This window comes from Meleagris gallopavo, chromosome 1, assembly GCF_905368555.1.
Source record: "Meleagris gallopavo chromosome 1, MGAL_WU_HG_1.1, whole genome shotgun sequence".
NCBI lineage: Eukaryota > Metazoa > Chordata > Aves > Galliformes > Phasianidae > Meleagris > Meleagris gallopavo.
In genome coordinates, this window is record NC_139404.1 from 59,939,142 (window position 1) to 59,951,232 (window position 12,091).

The following is a 12,091-nucleotide window of genomic DNA, read 5'->3' on the forward strand; positions in this document are numbered from 1 at the left end:
GTGCTAATTAGCAATCCTTAAGTTGCCCCATGGAGGTAATAGAGGCAGTGTGACACCTTGTAAGAAATTATGCCTGCACCTTGGATGTTTTAAGATTTACATTTCAGATGGTCCTAAAGGTGCATAGTACTAAGATGAAAGTACACTAACCAGAAATAGCTTTATTAGTGAGCCATGCTTACAAAAATACCTTTGTAATTTGCAGATGTAGTTATAATTTGTAGTGAGGCTTAAAGACCAACTTTCATTACTGGAAAAAACAGCAAATCCTCAAGGTCCGAAATAAGAGCAATAAGCTTCCAGAAAAGTATACGTTGAACATAATTGCTTTGACTTTAAATACATTGTCTTTATTAAACTATTTAAGACTATGATCAGTATTTTACCCATCAGATTAGGATGTAACCAAGCTTAATGGTAGTAAAGGCATTTTTACTTGTCTGTTTCTAGATGGGATCATTTCAACAGTATTTTTCAAGTTTGATAGAGGTCTCTGGTAAGGTTCTAGAAATAGGATGAAGTGACTAACGTCATGTAGACTTGGAAAAGATTTTTGCCTTTCTGGGGCATCACTGATTTAAAAGTGAAGCTTGAGAAATGGATGAGAAGCTAAGACTTGTCTGCTCCTTCAGAGGGAAAAAGATGTTTTGTTTGAAAGGTTGTGAAAGAAAGAGCCATAACATTTGAAAAACTAGTTCATTTATGATGTCAACTAATAAAGAACATTGTTCCATTATTCTGAAAAACATTAAAAAAAAAAGTTGGAAAGCAGAGAAAAGAACTCATTTTGCATACCTCTTTCATGTTGGAAAGGAGTGGGTGTCAGAAGCATAGAATAATTTTCTGTGGCTTATTTTCCCACCACCTTACACATAATGAAGTTTCTTCTCAGCTGAGCAGCTCAGAGAGCAGTGATAGGAATTTGCAGTGTCACTGCTAACCCCTCCTGTCTCTCTACTCCTTAATTTTTTCCTTGAAAACTGCATTCAAGGCCATTGCCTACCAGTTACGTTGAGTGTTCCTTAACTTTCTTTTCATTGCTTAAGACTGATGGATCACATACGGGCTGTTTGTCACTGTTAATAACTTTTATTTCACATCCCATTTCTGAATAATACAGCAGGCTTTGTTTTTGTTTTTTTGACCCAGGTGGTTATAATGGGGGCTTCCCCAGCTTTGGGGGACAAAATTTTGTGGGTCTATGAGACATTTGCCTATGTAAGCTGAATTGAGATTTCACAGCAGATCAGCTGATTGCAATTCTAATGCAGGAATTTTGTTGTGGTGATTTAGTCCACTGATGTTTATAAATAACCCAAGTTTGATTCTGAGACAGCACTGAGTAGAGGAAGTCATTTCATTTGGTAGATGATGTCGTTGCTCAGAAGCTCTTTTCCCTCTTGTAAGAAAGGAAACGCTGAAGAGGCAGTATGTGGAGAGGCAGGTGGAAGCATGTAGGAACTTGTTTGTTAGCTGCAGAACAACACACAGCTGGGCTCTGGATAAGCTGGGCTTTTCAAAGCCCTGTTTACAAATGGAATTAACTTGTGTGGAATTGTTCGGTTCTTCTGGTGAGGTCATCCATTTTTAAGTTTGTGGAAATTTAAGGATGTTTTCTCACTGCTGATGTTGTAGTCCTACTGACTATTGGAGCTGTATAGGTACAGATAAGACAAACTTTTTATGAGCACATTTTCTCTCACAGCTTGATCAATGTACGTTAATTGAACAGATTGTAGTAGCTCTGATTGCCTACCTGCGTGCTGGCATGTTTGCAGTGGTGCCTCAGTTTTTAAGCTTGAAGGTCTCCTGACATTCTTACTCGGACTGTGCTTTGGAGAAATGACAAGAAATGCAATTGGAAATCTTTATTTAAAAAAAAAGATAAAAAGGTTTTCCAAATTCAGATCGATTCCATTGAGATGTTTCTTTTCTTCTTTTCTATTACTGATGCCAATTTGAAAATATATCTTAGCACCCACCAATATATAAACTAAATGCATATTTAAGAAGAGTAATCAATTATTCCCTAGCATAATAAACTTGTGCTTGGTTATCACACATTCTATAACCTATTGTTTTAATTTAATAATAGCATGACTATCTGCCAAGTATTATGCTACTGAAGAAAAGATAGTTGCAGCATCGTCAATCATTTGTGAAGCTACGCTTTTAAGCTGATTTCATTTTATGATGATAACATAAAAAATGGTTCCTCTTTCATCTCCACCAGCTCCTTGGCTACATTACATATTCCCAACCCTACTTTGTGCCAGGATCAGCGTTGGTGTGGTCACACTATCAACTGGATCAGAAAGCTGTCTGAAAAGACTTTGTTTTGGTGGAGCCAGTTTTCAGCTAGATGAAGTTTTGATCCAGTTCCGAGTGCCAGCCACTTAAAGAGAGTTCTTTTAATAGCACTGTGGATATAGATGAGCTGATTGTGAAGCAGCATTTTAAGTTTTGAAAACTCTTCTTAGGCCTGCTGGATTTGACTGCCTTTACGCGTCTTTCCACACAACAAAGCTAAGTGTTAAATATTTCTAAAACAGTTTAAAGCTAGATATGTTTACTGCAAATGATATTTTCTGCTTTGTTTCCATAGTATCACAGTGTGTCTTCTGCACTGTTTGATAACAGTTGATAATACTAATACTTCACTCCTCATGAATACTGGAAGTAACTATTGCAGATGTCGGATTTTTGTAATGTAAATGTAGACCCTAGAGATCATTCTGTCTGACTTGTTCACTTTCAAACAAGACTGTAAGCATGTCTGCCACATGAGAGGAAATGTGTAAAGACATATCACTCAGTGGGTATCTCATCTGTGGTAATGAGATCTTTGTTCAGTGTCTTAGTACTTCTCTCTTACCGACTTCTGTCAATACTTCTGTCTTACAGAGAAGAATACAAACGTTTATCTAAATATAAAGTAGGGACTTTTTCCCATGCAAGCTGTGCTTCTCCTCTTTTATCCCAATAAATTATACTACTGTATGCACAGTCACTGAGATAGGATTTCTTGTCTTGCACAACCATGAATGACTGCTGATCATTTGATTGACTGCATGTTGCTCTTTGTAAGAGCAACAGTTTGTTCTGTACTAAGGTCCTTATGCATACAATTGTGTGCACCACAGTCAGCATATATCCATTTCTCTGTTGTTGTATTTCTTTTTGACGTGATCTAATCTCATCTGTAAGTCAACTGGGGGAGATCTGTGCTAGGTGTAGTTTTGGTACTAAAGACCTTCATGGCTGATTACATTTTATTAGCTGGTACATATATTTTTAAAGTCAAATGTCCCTTTGCTTTGTCAAGACAGTAATTCTCATCCAGATCTTCTTACGCAGAATTCTTCTGTAGAGATTTCTGTAAGAAATTTCCATTGTTGAACAACTTCTACCATATGTAAAAGAAGGGACTTGAATTTTCCATAGAGAACCATTAAAATTCTGCTTTGAAAAAACAATGTTGACTTGCCAGCACTGCAGTTTTCTCTTTGTTGGTAGTTGAGGAGGACTGAAATGGCCTATATTCTCCTTATTTCTCAGTGGAGGGAATCCTCTGATTTTATTTCTTTATTCTTTTAGCATATGCAGATGACTATCCAGGCTCTTCAAGATGAACTTCGGATCCAGCGGGACCTGAACCAACTGTTCCAGCAGGACAGCAGCTCTAGAACCAGTGAGCCCTTTGTGGCAGAGCTGACAGAGGAAAACTTTCAGCGGCTTCACACAGAGCATGAGCGCCAGGCGAAGGAACTCTTCCTCCTACGTAAAACCTTAGAAGAGATGGAACTGCGCATTGAGACACAGAAACAGACCTTAAATGCACGCGATGAGTCCATCAAAAAGCTGCTGGAGATGCTGCAGAGTAAAGGTCTGTCAGCAAAAGCCACTGAGGAAGATCATGAACGAACAAGACGGTTGGCTGAGGCAGAGATGCATGTACACCACTTGGAGAGCCTTCTCGAACAGAAGGAAAAAGAAAACAACATGCTGAGAGAGGTATGTGACCGAGCTCTGGGTTCAACTCTGGTCTTAATGCCTAGTTCTCCATCTCCTCTCCATTTCATATTTTCAAGGAAAGAGTTTTCCATCCTTCTACAAGCTGTGTTTTACGTTGCAGATTTAACAGAATTTGTCCCTTTGTTAAAATTTCTTCGTTTTTCTTGCATGTGGTTTCTGGCGTGTTGTACATTACACCTTCCACATCACCACAGTGTTACACTTTGGAGATGAACTGTTACATGTTCTGTAAAATGTATTCCTCCATTCTGTTCTGGTTTGAGAGAAAGTAGCTACCTGTATTTAGGAGGGAGCTGAGAGAAATCTTTGCAGGAGTAATGGATGATTTCTCTGCGGTTTCCATGGAAACAGTCGTCTTGCTGAGAAGGGTATTTGATAAAACTATTAGCTGCCCTGGATGCACAGCCAAAGAAAAAAAAAAAAAAGATTACTTAAAGGGACACTGCTGCAAGTATTGCAAACCTTTTCGCTACCCCTCTGAAAACAGAAAAGACATTGTATCTGTTTCTTAGCATAAGAGCCTGATGGCAGGCATTCTACACAACTAACTATCCAAAATTAACTACAACAAACTTTAGGCAACAGATAGTATGAGTATCTTGGAAAAATAAAATAAATGAATTGTGTTGTAGCCAGTGTCCTTAAATTCCTTGACAGTAAGTGCATTTTCCAATTCTAGTCAACTAGCCTTCTAAAGGGTTCCAATATTAACTGCTAAATAACTAGTAATTCAGTATGTGTTGTATATGCATTCACTAATGATAAGATTTTCTGTAAGGGTTATTTAATATCCATCTCTGGATCGAATGTGTGAATTGATAACTATATGTGTATGTCTAATGTTTGTGTGAGTCTAACGGCTTGTTTTATGCATCATGTGTCTATTATGTGATTCAACATGTTTTTGAAGCTGGACATACTAAAACAGTAGGCCCCCTCTCAAAAAAAAATCCAAGGAAGTGAGGTCTTGCAAAGAGATTCTTGGAATGAGCGTTTGCAACAAATATATACCTCCTCATACTTCTTACTTATGTTTTCCATTGCCTAACCCATTGTACTTGTGCTCTTGTAAGCATTTATATAAGAAAGCAAGAGCCCATTGCATTTCTGAGCCAGATTTAGGCCAGATTTATTTTTTTTAGAGCAGTAATCTCTTGAGTGTCTGAAGTGAAGATAATGTGATTCCAGAGTTTCTACACTATGATTTTTCCTTTATTTAGCGACCAATGATAATTCTGTTCCAATTCTTGTATCTATTTCAGGAAGAGCCCCAAATGGCTTTCATTTGTTTCTGTTTTAAGTCCGGCATCTTAAATGAGAAGCTGGCAGAAACTGTGTGATTTTTTAGGAACGCAGTTTCTTTTGTTTCTGTATAATGGCGAGTAGGTGTTGAGCGAGAAGAATCCTTCCTTCATTCTCAAATGTCTGGAAATCATCAATCATTTAAATCTTAGCATTTACGCTAAAAGATTTCCTGGAGAAGGTAGAGATTACTATTGATTTTGAAAGAGCAAATGCTGTTTATCTATCGTATTTTAAAACTAATTGCTCTTTGCTGCCAACCTCCTTCTAATGCACTGAGAAGGATAAAGTGGGTATGCTGTAACTAGTAGCTCAAGCTGTTGACATAGTGTGGAATTCAGCCTTGAAGCTGAGCACCCCAGTAGCCTCGGAAACATGATGTCATGTGAGAGATGCCAAACCATCTCTGTGTGGAATTGACCATGCTGATTGAACTCAAGCTTGTTAGTATGAATCTCATGCATGGTGGTCCAGAAGGCTGGAGAAAATCAGGGGATATTGCAGAATTGAAGCTGACTGCAGCTGAGCCAAGATTATTAATTCAGGGTAGTAAAATCTGGCAAGCAAACTTAAAGAGTTCTTGGGCACAAAGTTGCTCTGCCCTGCAGGATCTGGTTCGGAGTTGCTGTCATAGAATCCGTAGTGTTGGAAGGGACTCTTAAGGGTCATCTTTTTCAATCCCTTGCAGTGAAGAGACATTCACAGCTAGATCAGGTTGCTCAGAGCCTGATCCAGCCTTGCCTTGAATGACTTCAGGGACAGAGCTTTTACCACATCTCTGGGCAACCTGTTCGAGTACCTCGTCACCCTCCCTGTAAAAGACTTTTTACTTATAACCAACCTAAACCCACCCTTTTTTAGTTTGAAGCCATTTTCCTTTATCCTGTAATCACAGACCTTGCTGAAGAGTCTGTCCCCTTCTTTCTTGTAGCTTCCCTTTAGATACTTGAAAGGGTGCTGTCAGGTCACCTTGGAGCCTTTTCTTCTCCAGGATGAGCAGCCCAGCTCTTTCAGCCTATCCTCATAGGGGAAGGTGCTTCATTTCTGAACGTGCTCTAATAGGTCCATGTCTTTCCTGTACTGAGGGCTCCACGTATGGATACAGTGCTCCAGGTGAGGCCTCACCAGTACACAGCAGAGGATCAAATCCCTCATCCTACTGGCCAATGTGTCTTTGGATGCAGCCCAGGATACAGTTGGTTTTCTGGGCTGTGAGGGCACATTGCTGGCTCATGTCCAGTTTCCCATTCACCAGTACCCCCAGGTCCTTTCTGGGAGGACTGTGCTCCATCCTTTCATTCCCCAGCTTGCATTGGTAATGGGAATTGTCATGACCCAGGTGCTAGACCTTGCAGTTGACTTTGTTCAACCTCATGAGCTACTCTTGAGCTCAAGCCCGTGTAGGGCCTGCTGGATGGCATCCCTTTCCTCAGGTGTGTCTACTACACCACACAACTTGGTGTCATCTGCAAACTTGCTGAGGGTGCACTCAGTCTTACTGTTGATGTCATTGATGAAGATATTAAAGAGTATCAGTCCCAGCACTGAACCCTGGGGGGACACCACTTGTTACTGGTCTCCATCCAGACATGGAGCCTTTGACCACCGCTCTCTGGGTTCAGTCCTGCAGCCAGTTCCTTGTTCATCGAACAATGCACCCATCAAATCCATATCTTTCCAATTTGGAGAGAAGGATGTTGTGGGGTGCTGTTAAAGGCCTTACTGAAGTCCAGATAGATGACATCAGTGGCTCTTCCCTTGTCTGTTATTGCAGTGACATCATCATAGAAGGCCACTAGGTTGGTCAAGCAGGATTTCCCCTTGGTGATGTCACTCTGGTTCTCCCGTATCACCTCCCTGTCATCCATATGCCTTAGCATAGCTTCCAGGGGGATCTGCTCCATGATCTTTCCCTGCACAGATGTGAGACTGACAGGTTGGTAATTCGTGGGTCATCCTTTCTACCCTTCTTAAGAATAGGTGTGATGTCGTCTTTTTTCTAGTCACCAGGGACTTCACCTGGCTGCCATGACTTTTCAAATATTATTGTCACTGCACCACACTTGTGTGGGAAAGGGTCCCTGTGCAGATCCTCTAAGGTGTGTCCATATCACCTTCCTTACCTAATCTTCTATTATGTGTTTATCTGTGTTTCTACATTTTTAGTTTAGTTTAGCCTTTGCCTACCCTAAATACTAACTGCACAATTTTTTGAGCTGCCTTGAACAAAACTGTCTATTTAATTGGTTGTTTTGTAACTGGTATACCCAGTATCTGGAGACATGCTAAACTCTTCTTTAAAGCTATTAAAAGGAGCAGTAATATTGCAAATGGATTTGCATGAACTACAAGGATGCTTCGTATTCTAACACATCAGAAAAGCTGAGAGAAGCTTCAGTAGCAGTTTTGATCATGTTAGCCAAAGTGTGTTCTGAGACGTCAGAATTCATGGTTACTATTTCTAAGCGTATTACACTTTTGTTAAAGATATTTGCTAGGAATAATAATAAAAATCTATATTCTGAAGGAGAAGATATTCCTTTATTTTTCAGCTTTGAAGCTTACTTGTAGTGCAGAAGGTGATGTTGAGACTGAAGGACATCAGATGGTGTCTCAGATGGTGCAGGTGCAGTGGCCAGCAGTCTGACCTTAAAAAGTAATCATGATTTAATTGGTTTCTTCTATTACTGTGATTGAACTAAAGATTGCACTAATTTCCAAATGAAGGTAAGTTCTTAACAGAATCACAAGTCTGAGCTCTCTACATTTATAACTACAGAAAAGCTTACCAAGGATCCCTTTCATTCAGTATTCTGTTTCAAATAGTGACCATACACAGGCACTTAGGAAAGGGTAAGAACAGGGCAAACGTGGTACTTCTCTGTAATGTTGTCCTATATTCAAAATTATTTACAACTCAGGGATTTCCTGATGCTCTTGTGATTTGTCAATTTAGTAATTTCCATGGATCTGCCATGCAAATACTTAGTGTCTTGTCCAGCCCATGTAAATTTTTGCAGCTGTAGCATCATTGCAGACCTGTTGTCTGCAACAGGAAGAAAGGAAGAACATACCTCTTTTCATTTGGGTTTGAACCTTTCTTGCTCCAGAAAATAGAGTAAACAGGTGATCATTACTGGCACTGCTGTGCCAACTGTGATCTTAGATTTCTGTCAAATCCTTTCCATGTTCTTTCTTTTTGCAGGCTGAAAAGTCATTTGCTTCTTAGGTGTGCCTCATATGGAAGATATGCAATATCTTTAATAATATCCCAGAGCACTGTCTCAGTTTATTATTCAGGCCCTGAAATGGATCCTCCTCTAGGAAGTGTGATTGATGTATCTGATCAATTTGACCCTGTTGGACTTTCCCCAGATGTTTTCCTGAATTATGGGCAATTCAAATAATCTTTCCATACCACTTCATAGGAAAGATCGGGTACCCAGCTTAATGTAGGATGTATTTGCCAGTGCACCAATACAGAGGACAGTCTCTCACGAACACAAAAAATGAAAAATTATATGCTTTATTGAACATCTGGGCACAGATGTGGGTCTGCATGCAGTAACTTCAGCAGATGACAGTGTGCATCGCATTCCACATTCCTTCACTGCAGAAAACAAGCTTAAGCTTCAGAGCATATAAAAAGAAGTCTGCTATTTTGAAAACCCTTTCTTAAGTCTTACTGAAGATTATTCATATTACTGTTGGTATTCTAGACCAAACTTTCAGAAATGAGATTATTATCATACCCGCAAGAAATACTTGATGAAATCCAGCAGCTAGACTTACAACTTCCAGAATAACTCCCGAGTGACATTAACTGCCATTTCATTGTTCCAAACTCACCTGCTGCAGAATTATCAGTGGTGACATGACAGCACATAGCTCTAAAGATAACGAGGCTTGCTGTGCTCTTTTTGACATCCTCCCCTCTCCTTCCAAAATACTAGATGAACTGGGTGCAAATATATTTTACTTCACTGTGCACAGTAGTGGATACATAGAACATCAGCATAGCTGTGATTGTATCCACGCCTGGTGTTAAGAGTACTGTGGTCAAGATACTTCATAAGGACAGTCCAACATCATCACACCAACTTGATTAATCCTTTCTCTTTTGAATTCTTCTTTCCCATCTGTCTTTAGGAATATACATATCTGAACAAAGACCTGAGATTATGCACTAATAATGTCACAGTCAATAAAGAGGTAACTTCTTGAGAGTTTTTGGAGAGGAAAAAAAAAATTAGGCCAAATTTCCCATCTGCCTAGAAGGAAGGATAAAAACAGAACCATCTGTATTTGTTCTACCCAGGGGGAACAAAAATAAGCTGCTCAGTGTATATTATTGTCAGATACAGTAAACTTCAGCAATGTTGTCCCATTTTCTTCTTCACTGAGGATATCAGCACCGACCTTACAACAGTGGTTAATCTGATAACTGTTCATCTCTGGATTGTTACTGGACATGTATACACTACAAGCCAAATATATCTTTTCAATGGCATATACTAACTGGAATCTCCAGAGTATACTGACACATCACTGTATTCCTTATGCCCAGATAGGGATACCTTCAGATGATGTCTTCTCTCCCAAGAACTGAGGAAGATGTATGAAGAAAAGTTCCCAAATGTACTCTCTTTTCATTGGTCAGTGTGCTTATTGGTATCTACCTGTTATTCCTTTCAAGTCTTTAATCCTATGTTTTGTATAACATGCATTCAGAGTCCTGATAGCACAATGCCCTGACCTTTGGCTTATTCTGAGAAGATACAGAAGCCGTGCACAGTGCTAGTTTCTCTTCCTCTGTGAAAATTCTAGCACATACTTACAATGAAGGATATGCATGCCCTACGAATGACTTGGGTCAGATTGATTTGCTGTCCAATAGGCCCCTTGAAGTTAAATGGTGATCAGATTGGTATTCTCCTGGAGGAGAGGAGTGGCTGGCTTAAATTTTGAGACCAAGTGGATGTTGGAGGTGAGATGGGATGGTGTTCTTTGAGATGCCAGCACAGGGATGAGAGTGACACCATACTTCATCATACAGAAGGAAACAGCTGTTTCACTTGACAGACAAAAATTAGAAAATGTAGGAAAGAAATCTGACTTGTTATTCCAGGCCTGCTCTTCTAATACATCCAAGTGCAGAACTGAATTAAGGAGTTAGGAATATAGTGTATGACAGATAAAGGGTGGTTTTGTATATAAAGCAATCACTGAAATGGATTGTTCATAGGGGTGCTCATTTAAAATGAGCTTAAGGAAAGAGGTTATGGTAGAAAAAGCTATTATTTGTTTTATTTGTGTGTTGAAATGGCAAGCAAACAAAGTACTGTTTGTGAAGTGTATGACAGTTATCTAGCGTGGCCTTATTACAAGGACTGATCCTTATTTGTGGCTATTTTGAATTAAACAGTGCTTACTTTATTATAGGAACAAACACAAACTTCTGTGAGTACCCATTCTGGCATCTCCACTGCTCCAGAAAGCAGAGGCACAAGGCTATACTACAGATGTATTTGACTTAGCTTTATATTATCTAATCTGATACCGAGACAGCAAAATAGGAGCAGCATGGAGTTCCGTGAGAAGGGTAAGCTGTGCCATCTAAGCATGCCATTGGAGTACTGCTGAAGAGTGATGTTGCCATTTTACAACGCTCCCTGAAAAGGAAAGTTGTTTGCCTTATCTGAGCAGATTTTAATTAACTGTGACAAGTTTTGCAAAGAAGTTCTTTTTCCATGCATGTGTTAAAATTCTTACCCTTTTCTGCTCCAGACTTGGAGAAGGATTTAGAAATTTTAATCAGAGCAATTAGAGTGATCTCAAAGAACACTTTTGTCCTGTTCCAAGATTTTGCAACATAAATAAGACACACTTTTTGAGAGTGGTTTGCAATAGCATGTAGGCTGTTTCAGTAACTGGAACGCTCATACCATTGTAGCATGGGACAAATTCTAATGAGTTAAGTAAAATTCCTGCTTTGCTCAGCTGCTGCACCATTCTTTTAGCCTTTTAGAAGAGGTGAGCAGAGAGAAATAATTTAAATCAAGGTAATTTGAATGGTTCAGGTGTAGATTAGAATAACTTGATTTCTCTAGAAACAGCTTTCAAACATATTTAGATTTTTTAGAACAAAAATTGAGAATTTGGGCTATTGTAACTTGAGAGCAAAATGTATAAAGCACAATTTATACATTTGGTTCTTTTTAATGAACTTATAGTTTGGAAAGTCTTATGTGAGCTTTATAAAAGAATGACAGTTTAATATGTTTAAAATTGTTATTTTCATCCTTCCTCAGTGCAGAGGTTGATTGCATGACAATTCTTCTCAGAACTGATTTTCAGGAAAAAAAAAAATGGGGTGAAAAATTCCATATTTGTTTTATGTCTTTACAGACTATAGAGAAATCACAAATGCTTTCTGATTATCGTATGGTAGGTTTCTGGTACTTGTGGAGTTTGGGTAAATATTTAATTATGGGTAGGATTTAAGTGAATAGCTAAAAGCAGAGCTACCGTCATCTCTGAAAGTGTCTGGTTCGTTTTTTTTCCCTGTGTAATAGTTGTGATCTCATCAGTGTGAAATAATCCACAAAAATTCAGCTTCAAATAAATCTGTTTTTTTGTTTCTTTTTTTTTTGAGTACTTACACAGGGCAAAGTTTGTGATTAAATTCACTTTAATACTACTGTCCCCTTGAAGTGAAATTTTAAAAAACATCTAAAACAATTACAGTGATGGA

General features: G+C 38.9%; 1 protein-coding gene across 8 annotated transcripts in view; it reads left to right on the top strand.

The window, feature by feature from the left end:
- ERC1 (ELKS/RAB6-interacting/CAST family member 1) overlaps positions 1-12,091 on the top strand; it is a 293,295-nt gene that overhangs the window by 61,168 nt on the left and 220,036 nt on the right. For all 8 annotated transcript variants that reach the window (XM_085229906.1, XM_085229899.1, XM_085229922.1 and 5 more), the window contains exon 3: positions 3,598-4,014. In XM_085229906.1, coding sequence (XP_085086032.1) covers positions 3,598-4,014 — 417 coding nt within the window. The remainder of the gene's footprint in view (positions 1-3,597; positions 4,015-12,091) is intronic.